The sequence below is a fragment of the Mobula birostris genome, chromosome 8 (genome assembly GCF_030028105.1).
Source record: "Mobula birostris isolate sMobBir1 chromosome 8, sMobBir1.hap1, whole genome shotgun sequence".
NCBI classification, from domain to species: Eukaryota; Metazoa; Chordata; class Chondrichthyes; order Myliobatiformes; family Myliobatidae; genus Mobula; species Mobula birostris.
The window spans coordinates 99,198,997-99,224,372 of record NC_092377.1 but is presented as its reverse complement, the minus strand read 5'-3'; the positions used below and the strand labels follow the sequence as shown (position 1 = coordinate 99,224,372).

General features: G+C 45.0%; 1 protein-coding gene and 1 long non-coding RNA gene across 3 annotated transcripts in view; one reads left to right on the top strand and one right to left on the bottom strand.

Annotated features, from left to right (window-relative positions):
* Window positions 1–437: 437 nt before the first annotated feature.
* Window positions 438–25,376, bottom strand: part of LOC140201518 (uncharacterized) — a 35,844-nt gene continuing 10,905 nt past the window's right edge. The window contains exons 1-3 of one of the 2 annotated variants that reach the window (XR_011886893.1): window positions 8,587–8,646; window positions 6,042–6,115; window positions 438–670 (exon numbers count right to left, since the gene is read on the bottom strand). This is a non-coding gene — a long non-coding RNA (uncharacterized lncRNA). Of the gene's footprint in view, window positions 671–6,041; window positions 6,116–8,586; window positions 8,647–25,376 lie in introns of those variants that run through there. The other variant, XR_011886892.1, reaches the window with a different exon arrangement.
* The window catches only part of map3k4 (mitogen-activated protein kinase kinase kinase 4), a 217,038-nt gene continuing 210,499 nt past the window's right edge, over window positions 18,838–25,376 (top strand). Inside the window, exon 1 of the mRNA XM_072265759.1 lies at window positions 18,838–18,888. Coding sequence (XP_072121860.1) covers window positions 18,866–18,888 — 23 coding nt within the window. The 5' untranslated portion in view covers window positions 18,838–18,865. The remainder of the gene's footprint in view (window positions 18,889–25,376) is intronic.

Here is a 25,376-nt window from a genome sequence, read left to right as displayed (position 1 = left end):
TAGGGGAAATTGTCAAACTCCAATCAGCACCTGAGCTCAGCTTTGAGCCTAGAGTGAGAGGCAAGAGGCAGTGGCTCTGCACAGCACGTAAATACTCACTTGCAAATGTAATTTCTTTATTTTGTATTCACTGACACTAAAATAAAAGCATCCCATACACTTTTCTCAGTAGCCTCATCAAGCTGATGAAATCCACCTCCAGTTTCCTTGGCTGTGCATGTCTCGGGAATACACACCCCGGTCCCACCTCACTTGTGAGATTGAGACGGCTCTCCCACCCCAAATCCCGGATTGTGTGGATGCTGTGTAATTTGCTACCTTGTCACAACTCAATGCCTAGAAATAACAGACAGCATACCGTGTACGATTAAAGGAGTTACATTTATGATTCTTAACCTAAGGATCAGTAAAGGCAAAAAAAACACAAAAGCGGCCCATTCTAATTAAACAGTCAAATGTGGAGAAGTTGGAGCTCAACTCTTCCCAAAATTCATATTCACCGATCCTCAGTCGATCTCGGCGCCTGGCTCCATCGAATCACGGTCCCCCACGGAACCGAATCCTACGACCGGTTCTCTCCAGCGTCTTCTCTCCTCATCTCCCGCTGAACAAAAGACCCAGCTGACATCCCACGGCATCCGTTATCTCTTCTAGAACCCAAATACTGCTTCTACAGAAAGACCATTACGTTAGCAGTGAGACCTTTCCCAGGCCAGAACATTCATGTCAAAGATCAAAGTGCCAATTAAGTATAAATAGACTTTCATCAGCGACGATCTTGCAAATATCAAACTATTTCTCGGCTGCTTTGAGATTAGCAAACGCCATGTCTTCTGTTGATTTCTGCAACCACCCTGCTGAATATTCACAATTACCTTCAGTTTTAAATTTGTCGTGACAGATCTGAGCTTGTTTCATGATCAGCGTACCGTTAAGTGCCATGTTCAGTCTGACATGGATGAATCCGCTCTTTCAGTAAATGCCGGTTTTCTTAGTTCGCTCTTTCGGCAGTTCAAAAAAAAATGTTTTCATTAACTTCTGCTCGTTACATATGAGGTCATTTCCAGAACCGTCTACGGTGCACATCACCTGGGAACCTTGCTGCGCCTTGTCATGTCTACGCTCAAAACGTTTCGGGTTTTGGATAAAGGATACTCAACTTGTAATAATAAATAAAAAGCCAGGAGACAGGTAGCTGGGTGACTGTCAGGAGAGGGAAGGGGAATAGACAGAATGAGCAGAGCACCCCTGTGGCCGTTCCCATCAATAATAAGTATAACGTTTTGCATGCTGTTGGTGGGGACGACCTACCAGGGACAAAAACAACAGGAATTCTGCAAATACTGGAAATTCAAGCAACACACATCAAAGTTGCTGGTGAATGCAGCAGGCCAGGCAGCATCTCTAGGAAGAGGTACAGGCGACATTTCAGGCCAAGACCCTTCATCAGGACTAACTGAAGGAAGAGTTAGTAAGAGATCATACTCTTCCTTCGACTGTACCTCTTCTTAGAGATGCTGCCTGGCCTGCTGCGTTCACCAGCAACTTTGATGTGTGTTGCTACCAGGGACAAGTTGCAGTGGTCGCGTCTCTGGCACCGAGACTGGACGCTCAGCTCAGAAGGGAAGGAGGGAAAACAGGAGAGCAGTAGCGATAGGGGAATTCGATAGTTAGGAGGGCAAATAAGAGGTTCTGTGGGAGGGATCGAGAATCCCGGATGGTCTGTTGCCTCCCTGGTGCTAGGGTCCACGATATCTTGGATCGCGTTCTCGGTATTCTCAAGAGGGAGGGTGAGCAGCCAGATGTCCTGGTCCATGTAGGGACCAGTGACGTGCATAGGAAGGAGGAGGTGGTCCTGCAAAGAGAGTTTAGGGAGTTAGGTGCAAAGTTGAAGGACAGGACCTCCAGGGTTGCAATCTCAGGATTGCTACCCGTGCCACGTGCTAATGAGGCTAGAAATAGGAAGACAATGCAGCTAAGTACGTGGCTAAGGAGTTGGTGCAGGAGGGAGGGCTTCATGTTTCTGGACAATTGGGCCTTGTTCCAGGGAAGGTGGGACCTGTTCCGATAGGATGGGCTGCACTTGCACTGGAGAGAGACGAACATCCTTGCAGGAAGGTTTGCTTGTGCTGCTCTGGGGGGGTTTAAACTGGATTTGCAGGGGCAGGGGAACCAGAGTGTTAGAGCAGATAGTGAGGAGGAGGATAAAGGTCATGTGAGAACTGCAAGTATAGTGCATGGAGTAAAGCCAGATCTAACATATAAAGAGGCTTTGAGGAAAGAGAAGCAGAAAAAAGGGTGTAAAGGTAGTAAGGTAGAAGGGCTAAACTTTGTATTTCAATGCAAGAAGCATCAGGAACAAAGGTGATGAACTGAGAGCTTGGATACATACATGGAATTATGATGTAGTGGACATTACAGAGATTTGGCTGGCACCAGGGCGGAATGGATTCTCAATATTCCTGGATTTCAGTGCTTTAAAAGGGATAGAGATGAGGGGAATGGGAAGGAGGGGTGGCATTACTGGTCAGGGATACTATTACAGCTACAGAAAGGGTGGGTAATGTAGCAGGATCCTCTTTTGAGTCAGTATGGGTGGAAATCAGGAATAGGAAGGGAGCAGTTACTCTATTGGGGGTATTCTATAGCCCCCTGGTAGCAGCAGAGATACCGAGGAGCAGATTTTGGAAAGGTGCAAAAATAACAGGGTTGTTATCATGGGTGATTTTAACTTCCCTGATATTGATTGGCACCTGATTAGTTCCAATGGTTTAGACAGGGCAGAATTTCTTAAGTGTGTCCAGGACAGATTCCTGTCACAGTATGTTGACAGGCCGATGAGGGGGAATGCCATACTAGATCTAGTGTAAGGCAACAAACCGGGTCAGGTCACAGATCTCTCAGCGGGTGAGCATCTGGGGGACAGTGACCACCGCTCCCTGGCCTTTAGCATTATCATGGAAAAGGATAGATTCGGAGAGGACAGGAAAATTTTTAATTGGGGAAGGGGACATTATGAGGCTACAAGGCTAGAACTTGCGGGTGTGAATTGGGATGATGCTTTTGTAGGGAAATGTACTATGGACATGTGGTCGATGTTTAGGGATCTCTTGCAGGATGTTAGGGATAAATTTGTCCTGGTGAGGAAGATAAAGAATGGTAGGGTGAAGGAGCCATGGTTGACAAGTGAGGTGGAGAATCTAGTCAGGTGGAAGAAGACAGCATACATGAGGTTTAGGAAGCAAGGATCAGATGGGACTATTGAAGAATATAGGGTAGCAAAAAAGGAACTTAAGAAGGGGCTGAGGAGATCAAGAAGGGGCAGGAGAAGGCCTTGGTGAGTAGGGTAAAGGAAAACGCCAATGCATTCTTCAGATATGTGAAGAAAAAAGGATGACATGAGGGAAGGTAGTACCAATTAGAGATAAAGGTGGGAAGATGTGCCTGTGGGCTGTGGAAGTGAGCGAGGTCCTCAATGAATACTTCTCTTCAGTATTCACCAATGAGAGGGAATTTGATGATGGTGAGGACAATATGAGTGAGGTTGATGTTCTGGAGCATGTTGATATTAAGGGAGAGGAGGTGTTGGAGTTGTTAAAATACATCAGGACAGATAAGCCCCCATGACCTGACGGAATATTCCCCGGGCTGCTCCACGAGGCGAAGGAAGAGATTGCTGAACCTCTGGCTAGGATCTTTATGTCCTGGTTGTGCCCGGGAGTGGTACCGGAGGACTAGAGAGAGGTGAATGTTGTCCCCTTGTTCAAAAAAGGTACTAGGGATAGTCCGGGGAATTACAGACCAGTGAGCCTTACGTCTGTGGTGGGAAAGTTGTTGGAAAAGATTCTTAGACATAGGATCTTTGGGCATTTAGAGCAGCGGTCCCCAACCACTGGGCCGCAAAGCATGTGCTACCGGGCCGCGAGGAAATGTTTCCTCATTCCCTGTCACGCACTGTTGAGCCATTACGCGTGAGAGGTCATTACCTGCGCATTATTCATGTCAGCGCAGGAAGGAGATCAACTCCTCAAGCTTGCAAATGACCGCGTGCTGAAAAGTATGTTTGACATAACATCTCTGCCGGCATTCTAGATCAAAGTCAAGACTAAATAGCCTGAGATAGCCAGGAAAGCACTGAAAACGTTGCTTCCATTTCCAACATTTTTCTGTGAAGTTGAGTTTTCTGCAATGAATGCAACGAAAACTAAATTGCGGAATAGACTGGTCATAAGGAACCCCCTTCGAGTATCGCTGTCTCCCATCACCCCTCGATGGCACCGTTTTGTTGCAGGGAAACAAGCCCAGGGCTCCCACTGATTCAGCGATATTGGTGTGTTGCAATGATTTTATATGTTCATACGGGGAAAATATGTGCTGTGTGTTTAATATCCAAACGTTACTTAAAATGTTATGATGTTATTGACTTATAAGTGACTTATATAACCATATAACAATCACAGCAATTACGCTACTCTCACCTAGTCCCACCGACCTGCACTCAGCCCAAAACCCTCCATTTCTTTCCTGTCCATATATCTATCCAATTTTTCTTTAAATGATAATATCGAACCTGCCTCTACCACTTCTACTGGAAGTTCGTTCAACTCTCAGTTCAAGCTCCCCTGTCCTCCCCTGATAATTGACTTATCACTATATTCATACAAGGAAAATATGCGGTGTGTTTAATATTAAATTTGTTAGATAAGCCCTTTTAGAAAGGAAATTGAGTGTATCAGCCACTTATCACCTATATTCTGGTCGTGATTAGCACCCCACCCCACCGAACAGAATCGCCAAAAACCACTTGTAGAGAAATATCGGCACGTACACGCATGCACACACTGCTGCCCGTGCAAGGCTTCATGGTCATTGTAGTCTTTCTCTGGATAAACACAACGTATTTGACTGCTACTCTTGTCCGTTGGCACCCCTACCCGCCCCCCCCCCCCCCCCCCACCACCGGGTCGGCAGGTCCACAAGAATATTGTCAATATTAAACTGGTCGGCAGTGCAAAAAAGGCTGGGGACCCCTGATTTAGAGAATTACAGTCTGATCAGGGACAGTCAGCATGGCTTTGTGAAAGGGCAGATCGTGTCTAACAAGCCTGATAGAGTTCTTTGAGGTGGTGACCAGGCATATAGATGAGGGTAGTGCAGTGGATGTAATCTACATTCTACATGGATTTTAGTAAGGCATTTGACAAGGTTCCACGCAGTAGGCTTATTCACAAAGTCAGTTTAAGAGTTGAGGTAATGATGCAGCTCTAGAAAACTCTGGTTAGGCCACACTTGGAGTACTGTGTCCAGTTCTGGTCACCTCACTATAGGAAGGATGTGGATGCATTGGAAAGATTACAGAAGAGATTTACCAGGATGCTGCCTGGTTTAGAGAGAGTATGGATTATGATCAGAGATTAAGGAAGCTAGGGCTTTACTCTTTGGAGAGAAGGAGGATGAGAGGAGATATGTTAGGGGTATACAAGATATTAAGAGGAATAGATAGAGTGGACAGCCAGCACCTCTTCCCCAGGGCACCACTGCTCAATACAAGAGGACATGGCTTTAAGGTAAGGGGTGGGAAGTTCAAGAGGGACATTAGAGGAAGGTATTTTACTCAGAGAGTGGTTGGTGCATGGAATGCACTGCCTTAGTCAGTGGTGGAGGCAGATACACTAGTGAAATTTAAGAGACTACCAGACAGGTATATGGAGGAATTTAAGGTGGGGGTTTATATGGGAGGCAGGGTATGAGGGTCAGCACAACATTGTGGGCCAAAGGGCCTGTACTGGGCTGTACTATTCTATGTTCTATGAAACATTAACTATCAAGAACATGGGATGAAGAGTCGTTGAAAGAGAGTTCATAGATTGTGGGAACAGTACAATAATGGGGCAAGTTGTCGGGTTCTGTCGGGTTTCGGCAGGACTCAAGCGCAGACCAACAAATACTTTTTCACCAGGGTTTATGAGGGAGCACAAAGGCAACAGTCTTTCAAAACCAGAAGGCAGGCATGAATCCAAAATGGCAGGCCAAGGTCTTACCAGGAAAGGTAGTCCAGCGAGGGCAGACAATCCAGAGCACACAGGCAAAAATCAGGTCCAGGAACAGGCAAAATCTAAAACACAGAATCAAGCAAAATCGGTTGACAGATGTCACAATGACACAGGTCAGAATCTGGGACAATCTGGCAAAGAATGCTAGTCAAGGCGGGGTTTAAATGGACAGGATAATGAGTGAAAATTAGACACAGGGGGGTGCAAATGAGGAGACAAGCAGGTAATTGGAGGAAGTACAAAAAAGGAAAGGGGCTGGGCCAGAACCCACATGGCCAGGTGAAAGAAAACAGAAATTAAAGACTGTCGTGATCCAGAGCTACCAGCAGAGGCCCTTCATCCCAGTGTTCAGGCCGGATCCTTAACACAAGTGAAGTTAACCAAGTTATCCCCTCTGGTTCAAGAGTCTGATGCTTGAGCAGTAATAACTGTTCCTGAACCTGGTGGTGTAGGTTTGAGGCTCCTGTGCTTTATTCCTGATGGCACCAGCGAGAAGAGAGCATAGCCTGGATGGTGGGAGACCCGGAACGTGCATGCTGTTTTCCTGTGACACATTTCCCAATGGTGGGGAGGGCTTTACGTGTGACGTACTAGGTTGCATCTGCTACTTTTTGTAGGATTTTCCATTCAAGGTGTTTCCATAATAGGCCATGATGCAACAAGTCAATATGTTCTCCACTGCCTTCTATTGAACTTTGTCAAAGTTTTTAATGACATACTGAATCTTCTCAAACTTCTAAGCTCCTCTGTCCTGGACCAGCCCTTCAAGTTGTCCCCGGAAGCAGCCGTCTTCATGGTGTATCCTTCCTCTCCCAGGGATGAGTTCTTTGGAGCTTCCGTTGACAAGTCTGTTGCACTGGGTTTTTAATGTGATGGGGTTGCCAGCCCCTGCAAACCCTCCTCCTTTCGCAGTTATGTTGTGTCTCACAAGTTATATGTTATGTATGTTAACTTACGCGCATGCCATCTATGTTTTTCACCTTTGCACTGTGCTGCTGCTGCAAAAAAGCTAACTTTCATGGTATTTATACCATTGTTTGACTGTACACATTAAACAAAGGAAGAACTACAAAACTTAACTGATATAGCTGTCGAAGAAAGTGCAAAAATGGGTCTATCTATCTATTGCAAAAAGACAGAATATATGGTGATATCCAAAAACGAGAATCCTATCTGCAGGCTGAAAATAGATGGGGAAGACATAAATAAAGTACAGAACTTCTGCTACTTAGGAAGCTGGGTGACATCAGATGGCAGGTGCGACATGGACATCAAAAGGAGAATAGGGATGGCAAAAGACATCTTTACGAGAATGAAGGGTATACTGACCAACACTAAACTAGGCATGACAACTCGCCTCAGAGAACTGAAAGGTTACGTTTATCCAGTTATGTTATATGGATCAGAATGTTGGACAATATCTAGTAACATGAGGAAACGAATTGAAGCAGCAGAGATGTGGTTTTTGAGGAGAATACAAAGAATATCATGGACGAAACGCATATGTAACGAGGATGTCATGAGCAGAGCAAGCACAAAAAGAGACATAATGTATGAGATCATGAAAAGGGAACGTAACTTCATTGGACATGTGATTAGGAAAGAGGAGTTAGAATGCACGGTAATTATGGGAAAGATTGAAGGGAAGAAAGCGAAAGGAAGGCAAAGACAAATGATGATGGAGACAGCAGCCAGAGAACTGGAAATGAATACCAATGAATTGATCCACTTGACCCGAAACAGGAGTGTGAGGGCCTTGGCAGTCAGAGCTCAATCTGGGCATGGCACCTGATGATGATGATTTATACCAAGTATGATAATAAAATTGAACTAAATCTCTGAAATCGAATTGATGACTCCTCCAATTCCTTGAAGCCACTCGTTGAGTTTTGAAAGGGGTTGTCAAAGGCTACAGAGAGCTTTGACCCACTCAGAGGTGCAGGGGTGCAGTACTGAGCATCGCCAGTAGATGTCTCGATATGATCACGAACAGCTTTCCTCAGAGTCCAACAAACAGGAGCAGGAGGTTGGACACCCAACTCCTCCAGCCCTTCTTCATCATGCTGCAGATCATGGCTGATCTTGTGCCTCGTTTTCCTGTTCGATCAGTGGCTTTGAGCTTAGCCTTGAACTTGCTAACTGACTGTCCGTAGTCCTTAATATTTACAACATGGGGCATAAAGAAGTGTGCACAAGTGCATTGAGCCACAGGACAATACAAAGTTTGCTTGCAACAGCATCACAAGCACGTGGCAGGGACTACACACAGAATATAAATGACAAGACTATGGGACTTAGGAGAAGAATTAGGCCATTCAGCCCATCGAGTCTGCTCTGCCATTCCATTCTGGCTGATTTAATTATCCCTCTCAACCCCATTCCCCTGCCTTCTCCCCGTAACCCTTGATGCCCTGACTAATCAAGAGCCCATCAATCTCCAATTTAAATATACCCGAAGAGCTGGCCTCCACTGCCGTCTTTGGCAATGAATTGCACAGATTGACCACCTCTGGCCGCAGAAATTCCTCCTCACCTCTGCTCTAAAGGGACATCCTTGTATTCTGAGGCTGTGTCCTCTTGGTCCTAGGCTCCCCCAAAGAGTGTTATGAATGTTTATAGAAAACATCCTCTCCCTGTCCACTCTACCTACGCCTTTCAATATTTGATAGGTTTGAATGAGAGCCACCCCCCGCCCTGTTCTTCTGAACGCCAGCGGGCACAGGCCCAGAGCTGTCACAACCATGGACTCTGCCTCGTAGGCACTCAGCACAACGGGGTCAGCAATCACATTCGTAAATACGCACGTTCCAGCCCATTAGTCTTTCACTGTGGTTGAACTTAGCGTCCTTCCTCTTGTTGGAGTCTTGTCAAGTTATTGACCAAAGCACAGGGACGGCAACACTCCCTGCTGACTTTAATCCTTGTTCCGGGGAAGAAGACTGTGCTTCAATGGACTCTGCTCTCAAGCCACGGTGCCAGCATTAGCTTTAGTGAACGGTCCTGCTGGCCTTGCAGTTATTATTTTTCCTTTTGTTCTGCACGGTTCTCATTAAAACTCAGTGAAATGTTCAATCCACTTCGGTGTCACTCCCCCTGTACTTGGGCCTTGTCACAGATCCATCAGACTCTCCTTATTCATTAACCTTTCACATAGTTTATTTAAGACAGTGAAGAGAAGAAAAAGGTGATGCCAAACAAGAGGTCAAAATTTGAAAAGAGACGCAGTCAGAGTCCATACAGTGCAAAAGCTGTTCCATTGCTGAGGTAGGGTTAGGGTTGGTTCAGGAACCTGATGGTTGAAGGAAAGTAGCCGTGGTTGAATCTGGTGGCGTGGGACCATGTTTCTGTACCTCCTGCCTGCTGGTATTTGTGAGAAGAGGCAGTGACCCTCAGAGATAGGGATCCTTGATGACTGATGCTGCCTCTAGGGGCGGTGCCTCCTATAGATGCTATCAGTGGTAGGGAGGGCTGTGGTCCTTTCTCTCTGTGCTCCTGTGCGTTAGATTTGCACAGGCTACGATAGAACCAGTCCACAGTGCATCTGTAGAAGTTTCTCAGAGCATGTAATGACATGCCCAATCTCCTCCAGCTTCCACGAAAGTAGACGCGTTGGTGTGCCTGCTTCGTGATTAGATCAATGCACTGAAATCTCTTCTCATTTCAGTGCTGAATGTTCAACACTCTGAGTCCTCACCACTCTGCACTAGTTCCCACCGCTGTTTTCACAGCTTTCACTGAAGTAACTCTCACAATCCTGTGTTGGGCATGTGGCCAAGTGGTTAAGGTGTTCGTCTAGTTATCTCAAGGTCACTAGTTCGAGCCTCAGCTGTAGCAGTGTGTTTGTGCCCTTGAGCAAGGCACTTAATCACACATTGCTCTAGTGTCTGTGCAAGGAGTGGCGCCCAACATAGACTTCCAATCTGCACCTTGTAAAGCATGAAAATGCCCAATGCAGGCCTCTCATGGTCTGAGTCGACGTTCCCTCCCCCCCTCCCCCTCCCCCCTCAATCCTCAGGATCATTATCGTCTCGATGAGATCCCATTCTTCTCAATGAGGGTGAAGCTTAGTCAAGATGGTGCTAAACGACGACTCCTTTACTTATATCTTCAGAAACAGCTCTATTTCCATCTTTAATATCTCTATTTTCCCTTTCAGGGTTCTTTTGAAGACCCTGACCTGGAGTTACATGCCAACGTCAGTTCTTTGCGGGAGTGGGACCCGCTCCCAGGGTTCGATATGCCAGGATTGCGGCCTAAGAGTTCAGCTCGCCTTTAGAGGCCTAGGAGCTCAGGGCTGTGGAGGTGGGCGGATCGAAGGTCGGTGTCCCAACAGATTGGTGTGTCATGACAGCCGGAAGATCTTTGGCTGTGTGCCCGGAGACCTGAGATCTTTGGGCACAGAACTCGGAAAAACTGATGCAACAGACTTTTACATCATAAACCAGCAAGTTGTTTGTTATGTCTCCCCTCTTGCTGTGAAAGGGAGACATCTCTTTCTCCCTTATGATGGAGAGAGAGAACCTGTGGTATGTCAAATACCAGGTGAATGCGTAGTCTTCGGAGTACTGCAAGTCTGTGTCTTTGCTGTTGCTTTGGTGCACACTTGAGTGCTCGGTGATGGGTGCCGATGCTTTGTTTTTGCCGGTGGGGGAAGGGGAAATCGTGCTTGCTGCCGCTTACGCGCGGGAGGGAGGGGAGCTGGGGGGGGTGAGTTTGCGGTTCTAACATTTAACTGTCATTCATTCTTTGGGGCACTCCTCTGTTTTCGTGGATGTTTGCGAAGAAAAAGCATTTCAAGATGTATGTTGTATATATTTCTCTGACATTAAATGTACCTTTGAAACCTTTGCGGTCTTTTTCTCTCAATCTCTCCTCACTGGACGACTTCCTCACCTAATATCCAGCCTTTTGCATCTCCAGGCCTGGGGGTGATCTTTCATCAAAGGCCTGCTTAGAAACAGCTGGGTTCCTTATGTTTCTACTCAACAACAAAGACCAACATACCACTTGCCTACTAAGTTGCTTGCTCTACCCACATGTTTACCTTTTCCACCTCAGAAACCAGAACATTCGGTCTCCATACACCAGCCAGTTCTACCTGTCTCTATCATTATTTTAAAAAAATACACGTTTCTCTCTGCTTGTGACTGAAGTGAATAACCTCACAAACTCACACACTGTATTACCCCTGTCGACCTCCTGACCATTTGAAAAGCTCGTCCACACCCCTTTGCAGACACACTTTCAGTTTCCCGTCTAGCTATGTGGAGCATAGAACATAGAACAGTACAGCACAGGAACAGGTCCTTCAGCCCGCAATGAGCCAACTAAACCAGTATCAAATGGCCAACTAAACTAATCCCCTCTGTCTACACAATGTCTGTATCCCTCCATTTCCCCCACATTCATGTGCCTATCTACAAGTCTCTAATGTATCTGTCTCTACCACCTCCACCCCAGGCAGCGCATTCCAGGCACCCGCCAGTCTCGTGTAAAAAAAGAAAAGCTTGCCTTTCACATCTCCTTTGAACTTACCCCTCTCACTTTAAACACATGTCCTCTGGTATCAGACATTTCAACCCTGGGGAAAAGATACTGTCCTGTCTACGCTGTCTATGCCTCTCATAATATTATAAAACTCTATCAGATCTTCCCTCAGCCGACATCAGACATCCCACCTCTCCCAGAAGTCCCAGGAGTCTCCCGCATATTAATAGTGGCTCCCTGATGCCCGCAAATTATATATACAATATCACGGAAATCAATTTTTTGAGAGCGAGCGAGCACGAGAGTGACCACAAGAGAGAGAGCGAGAGAGTGCGCGAGAGAGAGCAGGAATGAGAGAGAAAGTAAGCAAGAGCGAGAGAGAGAGAGAGAGAGCGAGAGAGAAAGCAAGCGAGAGTGCGCGTGACCACGAGAGAGAGAGAGAGAGAGAGAGAGAGCGCAAGCGTGCCATGGCAGAGTGTTCCAAAAAAAGAAAATATAAAACTTACGTCACCCCAGACTACACTAAAGTGTACCCCTGCCTAATAGGGGTCAAAAATAATGACAGTGTTGCTCACTGCACTGTTTGCAACAGTGACTTTTCTATTGCCCATGGTGTGTTAAAATGTAAAAGACATGTTGAGGTGAGTTTAACAGCTGTCATTCGTTCATTAGCATAGCTAACATTATTTAAACTAGCTGGCTAGCTGCTAAGGAGCTACTCTATTGCAGACATCTCACCTCTCCCGGAAGTTCCGGGAGTCTCCCGCAAATTGATGATGCTACCTCCCTGAAATGAGTTCTTGCAGGGTGGGATGTCTGCGAGGAAAATAACCTAAATTGGTGCAACTTCTTATAAAATCGGACAGCTTGATTACACAGTCACTTTACCAAAATCGTGAGTATTAAGTAGAGAGGGTCAGAATGCTCGAGTCTGCCCCCCTGTGGCAACAACTAGAAGTAAACCAATTTGTTCCTATTCGGTGTTCAGCACTGGTTCCGTTTCTGAGAGCTCTTTAGAACTAAAAAAAAGTTTGTAAGTCGGGAATGAGCATTGTGTGAGAGAGGATGACAGAAAAAGCGGTGGCGGGTGAGCGAGCAGCCGCCCGTCGGCCTCAGTGGGTGAGTGAGTCTCCATGCTTCCAGCTCTGCCCGGCATAACCCAGACTCCGATGGATGGGGCAGGGTGGGGGGAGGCACGTGGAAATGGCCCATCCCCACCGGGTAGAAAATGCCTACAGTCCTGCAGCAGCCGCTAAATCTGTCCCCAGCCATCCCACCTGTTTCCCGAATGCTTGTTCATATGTACATTCGGTACATGAAGTAGGTGTTCGTAACCTGCTTCATATACTTCACCAATCTGCTCTGTTAGCCCTGACCACAACGGTCCTTAGATGAGATGGCAATGTTTACCAAAACTCTTCTGAAAACCCTAACCTACTTTTGGATACGAGGAGCAAAACTACAATCGTGCAATGCCAGCTGTCCACTGCCTATTAAGCCACATGCGTGCAGGTTAACAATGAAGCCTCTCTATCTCTGGCGGCGTTCAGGGCTTCCTTCATCATGTCAGTAGCTTCCTCATGGTTTTCACCACCGTCAGTCATACAAGTCCCGGGTGGAGACCCAGGAATACATCACGCACAGATGTAGAAGGATTCTTCATTGCTGTTTCCACAACAGCTTTGTTTTACCGGTCAGGATTGTTAGCCCTGAGCTGAACCCCAGAACCTGGAGGACTGGTGAACCACTCTTGGTCTGGTCTCTCACCTTTGACCTGTTTGGCACTCGTGACCCTGCTAAGAGCCAAAGCAAAAGTCTCTGACCCCTGCCAGTATAGCTCTCCGGGTCACTGGGACAAGTGGGCCTCCAAGCCCAGCAAGGCCGTGGTCCTCTTGGCAAAAGGAAATACTAAAACATAAGAGTTTCTGCAGGCTCTGGAGGTCCTTTGTAACATGCACAAAATGTAAGTTGCCCAGTCTAATATGACTCAGTAAAAAAGTTGAATCATACTACGCTGTTGTGATTCTTGTTCTGTGCATACCTATCAGATACTAGTTCAAATGGGACCTTTGGTTGGCGTGGACTGAGGAATGTGTTTCAGCGCTGTGTAATTCTATGATCCTATCACAAGGTATTTCTTCTTTAAGACATTCGTCATTCCTACATGAACAAGATAGAGCCCAGATATGATCATTTGGCACCTGAAACAAGTGAACGAAGCTTGCACCAACATGTTCTGAGAGTGTGAGGGGTGTGCGCCACAGTTGCCACGTGTAAGTCATTACATCATTTCAGCCAATCCAGCTGCATTCAGCTCATGGGTATTAAAAACATAAAGACATTTTTTTTCCCCAGAAATGGATCTTGTTCTGACTGGTTGTCCAATCTTGTGTTCTCGGCTCTTAGGAATGTCTACACTTCCGTTAACTCCAAAGCAATTTTTAGCCCAGAGGTGTATTTGAATTTGGAACTGGCCGACATTTGAACCTTGTTGGAGTCAGAAAATTAAATTGCCTCAGCAAGATAAGGAGGTAAAGCTGTGACCTGTATTTCACAGCAATCACAGACTCACGTCATCCCAACTCAAAATTTAGGATTCTTCTGGAAAAACAAAGTAAACATAAAATTCAGTCAAAAATGAGTTCCAGATTATACTATTAACATCATTCCCATTCCAAAACCGGGTTCGTTGCAAAGAACGGCCCACATTTCTAGCTCAATGAATTGCGTAACTGGGGGATGTAGCTATACCACACACACAAGATGCTGGAGAAACTCACCAGGCTGAGCAGAATCAATGGAAAGGACTACAGTCGACGTTTCGGGCTGAGACCCTTCATCAGGACTGGAGAACAAAAGATGAGGAGTCAGAATTAGAAGATGGGGAGGGGAGGAAGAAACACAAGATGATAGGTGAAACTGGGAGGGGAGAGGGGTGAAGGAGATACAGGGCTGGAGAAGGGGGGATCTGAGAGGAGAGGACAGAAGTCCATGGAAGAAAGAAAAGAGGAAGGAGCACCAGAGGGAGATGATGGGCAGGTAAACGGATAAGGTGAGAGATGAACAAGGGAATGGAGGATGTTGAAGTTCGGGGTGAGGGGACTTTACCAGAAGTTAGAGAAATCAATATTCATGCCATCAGGTTGGAGGCTACCCAGATGGAATATAAGGTGTTGCTCCTCCAACCTGAGTGTGGCCTCATCGCAACAGTAGAGGAGGCCATGAACTGACATGTCAGAGTGGGAAGTAGGATTGAAGTAGGTGGCCACTGGGAGATCCCACGTTTTCTGGCGGACAAAACATAGGTGCTCAGCAAAACCGACTCCCGATCTATATTGGGTCTCACCAATATACAGGAGGCCACACTGGGACCACCGGATACAATAGATGACCCCAACAGACTCACAGGAGAAGTGTCAACTCATCTGAAAGGACTGTTTAGGTCCCTGAATGCTAGTGAGGGAGGAGGTGTAGGGGCAGGTGTAGCACTTGTTCCACTTGCAAGGACAAATGCCAGGGGGGAGATCAGTGGGAAAGTGGGAAAGGACGAATGGACAAGGGAATCACGCAAGGATTCACCCCTGTGGAAAGCAGAAACTGGAGGGGGGGAGGGAAACATGTGCTTGGTGCCTTGGTGGTGGCATCCTGTTGGAGATGGCAGAGGTTACGGAGAATTATGTATCCATCTCCACTGCATCTGCTCTCAGGAAGAGGCTTTTCATTCCAGAACAAAGGAGATGTCCTCCTTCTTCAAAGTAAGGGGCTTCCCTTCCTCCACCACCAACGTTACCCTCACCCGCATCTCTTCCATTTCATACAAGTCTGCCCTCACCCCATCCTCCAGCCACCCCACCAGGGATAGGGTTCCTCTTGTCCTCATCTACCACCCCACCAGCCTCCACATCCAACACATAATTCTCTCTAACTTCCGCCATCTCCAATGGGATCCCACCACCAAGCTCATCTTTCCTTCCTGTATATCGGCGAGACCTGATGCAGATTGGGAGAACTCTTTGCTGAGCACCTACGCTCCATCCGCCTGAAAAAGTGAGATCACTGGAGTTTGAAAGACTGAAAGGAGATCTCATTGAAAGCTGCACAGTTCTGACAGGATTCAACGGGTTGTTTGGGGTGCAGGGTTTCCAAACAGAGACCTCATTGTCCAGAGCAGGGGTGAGACCCTCGAGGCTGAAATGAGGAGAAATTTCACCCAGATGGTGGTGAGCCTGAGGAAATCTCCGCAGAAAGGAGAGATGTGAAATGGCTGAATATGCTTAAAATAAGGAAAGGGAGATTTCCAGACAAATTTACTATTGAAGTCTTCTCCATGGATTGTCACTTGTCCTGGTGGGGAAGCTTGTGTGGCCCTGTGATCCCGAGAGCAATGCTGTCTGGAGCTATGCTCCTGGTAGGGTCACCCACAGCGATAAGGTCGAGGGTAAGGTCCCTGACAAAGAACAATCCAACCAAGACCTCAATGGTGGAACAGGCGGACGAAGTTACTTCGAACTCAACGGCTGTGAAGGCAGATGAAGGCTGCAACAAATCCATCAGCTCCAATCGTCGTGGTTTCCATGCCATTGGAATCAGTTGGTTGATTTGTGAAGTATCGTGTGCTTCTTGGAGTGCAACATCAAATACACGTTAAACAAATACACGCACAGGTGTCTTCGCTCTGTGGGCCACTTCTTCAGAATGAAGACCATCATCCTCGACCTCGAAGGATAGCCACGACGACAATGATTATTGAAGTACATATATGTCACCATTTACAACCCTGAGATTCATTTTCTTGCAGGCATTCACAGAAAAACAAAGAAATACAATAGAATCAATGAAAAACTACACACAAACATAAACTGGCAAACAGCCAATGTGCAAAAAAGAAGACAAACTATGCAAATATAAAAATAACTGAATAAATTATACTGAGAAGTCTTCAAAAGCGAGCCCATAGGTTGCGTTCAGTGATCAGTTCATCTGCCATTTTCTTCTCCCCCATTACTACCTCACCAGCATCATTTTCCAGTGGCCCAATATCAACTCTCACTCATCTTTCATCTTTTCCCTTGTTATAACTTTTTTAGTTGCTTTGTGTTGGATTTTAAAAGCTTCCCAATCATCCAACTTCCCATTCACTTTTTCTACCTTGTATGCCCTTTTCTTGGCTTTTATGCAGTCCTTAACTTCCTTTGTCAGCCACAGTTGTCTACCTCTGCCATTTGAGAACTTCTTCCTCTGTTGGATGTATATATCCTGCGTCTTGTAAACTATTCCCAGAAACTCCAGCCATCTTGTGCTCTGCCATCATCTCTAATATTATCCTCCTCCAATCCACCTGGGCAAGCTCCTCTCTCATGCCTCTGTAATTCCTTTATTCCATTGTGATACTGATACATGTGAGTTATGCTTCTCCCTAACAAATTGCAGTCTGAATTCAATCATATTATTATCACTGCCACCTAAATGTTGAGGTGAGTGAAGTTCTCCACGTTGGTTCAGGAATCCGATAGTTGAAGGATAATAACTATTCCTGAACCTGGTGGTGTAGGAACTAGATGGCAGCAGTGTGGAGAGGACGGTGGGGGCGGGGGTGGGAGTCCTTGATGGTGGAGGGCACAGTGATATAAGGAGAGGGTTGGGGGAATAAGTCTGTGAGAGCCAGGATCAGCCGAGATCGTATTGGGTGATGTAGCTGCAGCATCAAAGAGCTGAATGATCACTGCTACTCCTATTTCTTCTACATTTAAAACATTCACTGAAAAGCAAAAACCTGCAGATATTGGAAGCTGAATTGAGAAACAAAACATGCTCCATAACGTAACTCTAAGTGCTGGAAATATATCACGACTCAATTCGATTCATACTCATTCAAACAAAACCACTCAAATTGATCTATTTTGCTCACTATCTATAACCTGTGGAAACAGAGTTCTTTAATCCTTATCACATGAAACTGCATCACTTCCAGGAATGGGACGTACCCAGTGCCTATCATAAGCTCATTTGGAAACTGTATTAATTAGCAAGGTTTACATTGCCAATAATCTATGAAAGAACAGGTTCTCAACTGTTATATTTCTGGTATATTCTGATTTTTAGAAAAAATGTTCAAGTGGAACATTTACGGACTGACTTGCATCTGTAGATTTATCCTCAGTGGCCACTGTATTAGGCATACCTGCTAAATCAGCCAATCACGTGGCAGCAACTCAATGTATGAAAGCATGCAGGCATGGTCAAGAGGTTCAGTTGCTCATACCAAACATGGGACTGGGGAGGAAATGTGATCTCAGCGACTTTGATCATAGAATGGTTGCTGGTGCCAGGTGGGGTTGTTTTCCATACCCCAGCAACTGCTGATCTGGGATTTTCATGCACAACAGTCCCTAGAATTTACAGAAAATGGAGCAAGAAACAAAACATCCAGTGAGCAGCAGTTCAGAGGATGGATATGCTTTGTTAATGAGAGAGGTCAGAGGAGAATGGCCAGACAGGATCAAGCTGACAGGAAGGTGACAGTAACTTAAATAACCATGTGTTACAACAGCGGTGTGCAGAACAGCACCTCTGAACGCACAACACGTCAAACCTTGAAGTGGATGGTCTCCAGCAGCAGAAGACCACAAACATACAGAGAAACACTGAGTGGCCACTTTATTAGGTACAGAAGGTACCTAGTAAATTGGACACAGAGTATATGCATTAGAAGTTTGGCTTGTGTTCAGTAACTGGTGGCTGTAATAATTTTAACACAAATATAGAGAGAGTTTCACAGTGAGAGCAGACTGGCAAGAAGTGTGTGTTCTTGTGTCTAGGTTCATGAAATGCCAACAAACATCAGTCAAAATTTCATATGGTGATAACATCACCCAGTCTTTTATCTATGCTTCGTTAGGCACTGCTTACTGCACACCGCACAGAAATGTTCAACGTCAGAGAATTTCCGTTGCAATGTCAAGATAAGTGAAGGAATTTATCATTGGTGTTAGATGCTAGTCAATGAGGCTATCACTGCAGCTTAATAATTTGAATTTTAAACAGGAAAATGAGAAAACGTTCATCCTTCTGGTGACAACGACGGTATTTGCCGTCACTCTGCCTGTGATGATAACGGAACTCAAGTGCTACTTTAAATTCCATACCATCATTCGGGCTGCTTCTGGGTTTTGTGTTGAGACATAAGGCAGCATCCATTGCCTGAATGAACCAGACTGTCCAGTGCACCGCCATTGTGTTATCTGCATTTGAGTTGTGGACATTTGCCTTTGGAAGTTTACAAACCATTGCCCGTAAATCTAAGATATGGAATAAAATTTACTCTCATGGAACTTGTGCAGAAAACAATGTAAGTGAACCAATGCAAGTTTTTTTTTAACTTGTTTTTCTTGACACGCACACAGATGATGTGGCTTAGTGTTACGGAAAATGGTGATGTGGATTGTTTGCTAGGAATACAACAACGTATGCCCCAATGAAGGGTCTCAGCCTGAATCGGCAACTGTTTCTTCCTGACCTGCTGAGTTCCTCCAGCATTATGTGTGTGCAACCCTCTGTAATGCAAAGGTTGCCTTTAGTTTAAAATCAGTAGCACCTTTTGTGTTATAGTCTTGCCTTCAAGCACTTCAAATTTAATTCATCTCAAGTATTTCAAAAAGTACTGCACAGAATCATCTTACATACTGTGTAATGTCCAGAAGAGAGGTGTAGGATGAGCCAGGGTTCTGTACGTGTATCTGTGTCAGGACCAATGGTAACGCGCACTGTAGCTTCAGATCCAAGTTTATTGTCACAAGCTACGTACACAGGGTATAAATCCCATGAAAATGAGTACTTTGCAGCAGCAGCAGCATGGTATATTACAAACATGATAAATATAAGTTAATGTAAACTTAACTTAACATAGATTATGCATGACTTACAGAACAGAATAAATGTAACAGCACTGGTGCAAGTTAGCTTCTCTAAAGTTTAAGTTCTAGAAATGTAGTTCAAAACAGGGAAAGTATGTGAACCTTAGGAAGCTAGAATCAAACGGGGCCCTTGAGGATTATAAGGAAGCCAGAAAAGAACTTAAGAAGGGAGTTAGGAAAGCCAGGAGGGGCCTTGAAAAGTAGGATTAAAGAGAATCCTACTCGAACAGAAAATCCTACAAGAAGTACTGGACACGGTCCAGTCCAACCCCACCACTGAGCAGATCTACATGAAACGCTGTAACAGGAAAGCAGCATCCATCATCAATCAGGACTGGGGATTATTCTCAGGGAAATTTTACGGCAGAAATGTGGCAAATGTTCAGGGGATATTTGCATGGAGCCTGCATAGGTACGTTCCAATGAGACAGGGAAAGGATGGTAAGGTACAGGAACCGTGGTGTACAAAGGCTGTTGAAAATCTAGTCAAAAAGAAAAGAAAAGTTTATGAAAGGTTAAAAAAAAATAGGTTATGATAGAGATCTAGAAGATTATAAAGCTAGCAGGAAGGAGCTTAAGAATGAATTTAGGAGAGCCAGAAGGGGCCATGAGAAAAGACTTGGCAAGCAGGATTAAAGAAAACCCCACGCATTCTACAAGTATGTGAAGAGCAAAAAGGATAAGATGTGAGAGAATAGGACCAATCAAATGTGACAGTGGAAAAGTGTGTATGGAACCAGAGGAGTTAGCTGAGGTACTTCATGAATACTTTGCTTCAGTATTCACTACGGAAAAGGATCTTGGCAATTGTAAGGATGACTTACAGTGGATTGGAAAGCTTGGGCATATAGACATTAAGAAGGAAGATTTGCTGGAGCTTTTGGAAAGCATCAAGTTGGATAAGTCACCGGGCCTGGACCCCAGGGTACTGTGGGAGGTGAGGGAGGAGACTGCTGAGCCTCTGGCAATGATGTTTGCATCATCAATGGAGATGGGAGATGTTCTGAAGGATTGGAGGGTTGCAGATGTTGTTCCCTTATTCAAGAAAGGGAGTAAAGATAGCCCAGGAACGTATAGACCAGTGAGTCTTACATCAGTGGTTGGTAATTTGATGGAAAAGATCCTGAGAGGCAGGATTTATGAACATTTGGAGAGGCATAATATGATTAGGAATAGTCAGCATGGCTTTATCAAAGGTAGGTCGTTCTTTACGAGCCTGATTGAAATTTTTGAGGATGTGACTAAACATGTTGATGAAAGTAGAGCAGTAGGTGGATTGCAGCAAGTTATTTGATAAGATACCCCATGCAAGGCTTATTGAGAAAGTAAGGAGGCACGGGATCCAAGGAGACATTGCTTTGTGGATCCAGAATTGGCTTGCCCACAGAAGGCAAAGAGTGGTTGTAGACGAGTCATATTCTGCATGGTGATCAGTGACCAGTGGTGTGCCTCAGGGATCTGTTCTGGGACCCCTACTCTTTGTGATTTTTATAAATGACCTGGATGAGAAAGTGGAGGGATGGATTAGTAAATTTGCTGATGACACAAAGGTTGGGGGTGTTGTGGATATTGTGGAGGGCTGTCATAGATTACAGCGGGACATGGATAGGAAGCAAAACTGGGCTGAGAAGTGGCAGATGGAGTTCAACCCAGATAAGTGTGAGGTGGTTCATTTTGGTAGGTCAAATATGATGGCAGAATACAGCATAAATGGCATGACTCTTGGCAGTGTGGAGGATCAGAGGGATCTTGGGGTCAGAGTCTATAGGACATTCAAAGCTGCTGCTCAGGTTGACTGTGTGGTTAAGAAGGCATATGGTGCATTGGCCTTCATCAACCATAGGATTAAGTTTAAGAGCCGAGAGGTAATGATACAGCTATATAGGACCCTGTTTAGACCCCACTTGGAGTACTGTGCTCAGTTCTGGTCACCTCACTATAGGAAGAATGTGGAAACTATAGAAAAGGTGCAGAGGAGAATTACAAGAATGTTGCCTGGATTGGGGAGCATGCCTTATGAGAATAGGTTGAGTGAACTCGGCCTTTTCTTCTTGAAGCGGCGGAGGATGAGAGGTGACCTGATAGATGTGTATAAGATGGTGAGAGGCATTGATCGTGTGGATAGTCAGAAGCTTTTTTCCAGGGCTGAAATGGCTAGCACGAGAGGGCACAGTTTTAAGGTGCTTGGAATTAGGTACAGAGGAGATGTCAGGAGTAGGTTTCTTATACAGAGAGTGGTGAGTGCGTGGAATGGGCTGCCGGTGACAGTGGTGGGGGTGGATACGATAGAGTCTTTTAAGGGGCTCCTGGATAGGTGCATGGAGCTTAGAAAAATAGTGGGCTATGGGTAACCCTAGATAATTTCTAAAGTAAGGACATGTTCAGCACAGCATTGTGGACTGAAGGGCCTGTATTGTGCTGTGGTTTTTCTATGTTTCTATGCTATGGCATTTCAAGGTAAAGGTGGAGCTAGTCTGCAGAGCCTGGTGGATATACTCCAGTTATTAGGGAAGACAAGAGATGAGACAAATGGGGACTTGACCAATATCTTCATATCCTCTCTTGCCACAGGCAAGGTCCCAGAGGACTGGCAAGTAGCTAATGTTGTTCCACTATCCAAGAAGGGAACCAGGGATAATCCTGGAAACCAAAGAGCAGTGACTCGCACGTCAGCCGTAGGGAAGTTACTGTAGAGAATTCTTAGGGATAGGTCTGGTGAGAATTTGGAAACCATGGCCCAGTTAGGGAGAGCCAGCATGCCTTCGTGCGGGGCAAGTTTTGTTTTACCAACCTGATTGTGTTTTCTTCATGAGGTGAGTAGGATGATTAATGAACATTGAGCTGTGGATCTTGTCTACATGGATTTTAGTAAGGTCCATCATGGGAGGCTCATCCAGAATACTAAGATGCATGGGGTCCATAGTGAATTGGCCATTTAGATTCAGAACTGGTTTGCTCATAGAAGACCGAAGATTGTGGTTGATGGGACTTATTCTAGCTGGAATCTGTGATTAGTGGTGTTCTTCAAGGATCTGTACTGGGACCTCTGCTGTTTCTGATGAGCTATATCTAAATGACCTGGATGAAAATGTAGACGAGTGGACTAGTAAGCTTGCAGACAATACGAAAATTGGTGGTGTTGTGGATAGCATAGAAGACTGGAAAAGAATTCAACAGAATATAGATCATCTGCAGATATTGTTGGAGGAATGAAGATGAAGCTTACCCCAGCCAAATGTGAAGAGTGTACCTTGGCAAATCAAATGGAAAGAGACAGTACACTGTTAAGGACAAGACCCTTAACAGTGTTGATGATCAGAGGGTTCTTGGAGCCCAAGTTCACAGCTCCCTGAAAATGGCTACACAGGTTGATAGGATGGTGAAGAAGGCATATGTCATGCTTGCTTTTACTAGTTGAGGCACTGAGTTCAAAAGTCAGGAAGTTATGTTGCAGCTTTATAAAACTCTAGTTAGGTTGCTTCTGGAGTACTGCACACAGTTCCAGTTGCCCCATTATAGGAAGGATGCTGAGGCTTTGGATAGGATGCAGAAGAGGTTTGCACCCTCTCCAAAACCTTGACAGCCTTCCTATAAATGGGTTGCTGCCTGGATTAGAGGGTATGTGCTATAACGAGAGGTGGGTTGATTCCTCGGAAGTGGCTGAAGCTGAGGGGAGATCTGATGGAGGTTTATAAGATAATCAGAGGCATAAAAATAGTAGACAGGCATAATCTTTTTCTGAGGGTTGAAATGTCTTAATACCAGAGGACATGTATTTAGGGTGACAGAGGGCAAGTTTTCTTTTCACAGAGAATGGTGGGTGGCTGCAATGCGTTGCTTGGGCGGTATAAATTTGGGACTTTTAAGAGATGTTTAGATAGGCACATGAATGAGAGGAAGATGAAAGGATATGTACATTGTGTAGGCAGAAGTGATTAGTTGGACATTTGATCATTAATTTAATTGTTTTGACAGAATGTTATAGGCTGTTGGACCTGTTCCTCTGCTGTACTGTTCTATGTCCTATCTCCCTGTCGAGACAATATTTACAAGAAATTTTAAGATGTTAGAAGGGTAGACACAGAGCAAGTGTGTCTTCCAATCGTGATACAATCTTGGGTAGTCCAAGGTCATTCAGATATGAAATTGGGAACCACAATTGTCACACAGCGAACCGGAACTCTTCCCTAAAAGCTGGTGGATGTTGAGTCAGTTGAAATGATTGGGACTGATGTTGATGGGTTTTGGCTGCGTAAAGATACGAGCATCTGGAATGCAAGCAAGTGAATCTAGTGCAGCCACCACAAGGGCTCGATGGGGAAGGACCACAGTGTAGGGTCTTTCTGCTACTGAAGAGGGAGGGGCCGGGACAGGTGAGGAAACTCCTCAGTTATTGTAGTAGTTAGTGTACTACCCAGGAGGGCTACGTGAGTGACAGCAGATATATTGATATAGAAATAGAATAAAACAGGACTGAAAGCATTGACCATGAATGTAAAGAATAAAAAAAAGCATTGCACGGTTTACTCCTGTAATTTTTTAATAATGAATGAAGTTTATTTTGATAAAACGTGAATGGTCAGGGAGGAGCCAAGTTGGGTGACAAAGCCCCACAATGATAGATGCAGTGTACCACCCCAGCCACATGAGTGGCAAAAGTACTACTGATTGTAAGAACTCTTATTGAACACGACGTAATGCACTGTCTGTGAATGTAAGAGTGAAAATGCATTGCATGGTTTAATCTTGGAAGTACTTTTTTATTATCATTTTGGTTAAAAAAAAAACAGGCCGGTATTTCCTTGATCTGACTGAATGCTAGAATAGCTTAAAAGGTTGAATGGCCTATTTCGTACCTTCCTAGAAAATGATCCTACAAATACAGGCAATCATCCAGGAAACTATCAGCATTCTATCTGACACTGTTACTGGCTGGATTATTAACATGTAATGACAAACTCTATGACGCAGTAATTTTAAAAGAAAATGCTGAATGAAATGTGATTGCCAGGCCTGTTGGAACAGTCTGCATTTGAATGGAAAATAGGTCATCTTCTCAGAGCTAGTCAGCAACCTCGTCGAAATAATGCTGCACACTTCACTGATGGCCACATTCCTGGAAATAATGCTGCTTCTTTTACCTACAATTTTAAAAGCATGAACAACTGGTTAATGATACATGTGGCTTTGTGGAAAATGATCCTACCGTGCTCTCGTATATTACTTTTGGTTCTTTTACTCAAACCAGTTTATAACTGGAATACTGATTGGTTCAGACAGACGATAGGGCAAAATTGCAGTCAACGTTGAGTTGAAGCGTAATATTGGGGAAAATCAAGATGGGTGATGAATGCAGGACTGAAGGTGTTATATTTGAATGCACGCAGTATATCAAATAAGGTAAATGATCTTGTAGTGTAGTTAGAGATTGGCAGGTATGACATTGTGGATATCACTGAACTGTGGCTGAAAGAAGATCATAATTGAGAGCTTAACATCCAAGGAAAAACATTGTATTGAAAGGGCAGGCAGGTCGGCAGAGGGGGTGGGATGGCTCTGTTGGTAAAAAGTGAAATCAAATCCTCAGTAAGAGGTGACATAGGATCAGAAAATGTAGGGCCCTTATGGGAAGATGCAAAGGTAAAGAAACCCTGATGGGAATTATATACAGGGCTCCAAACAGTAGCCGGGATGTAGGATATAAACTACAACAGGAGATAGAAAAGGCATGTAACTGGACACTGTTACGATAGTCATGGGGGGGGATTTCAATATGCAGGTAGGTTGGGAAAATCAGGTTGTTGCTGGATCCCAAGAGATATGATAGATACATCCCAAATATGAAGTAGTATTCTCAACGGAAGATGAGACAGCTGTGGCTACAAGGGAAGTCAAAGACAGCATAAATGCTAGAGAGAGGGTA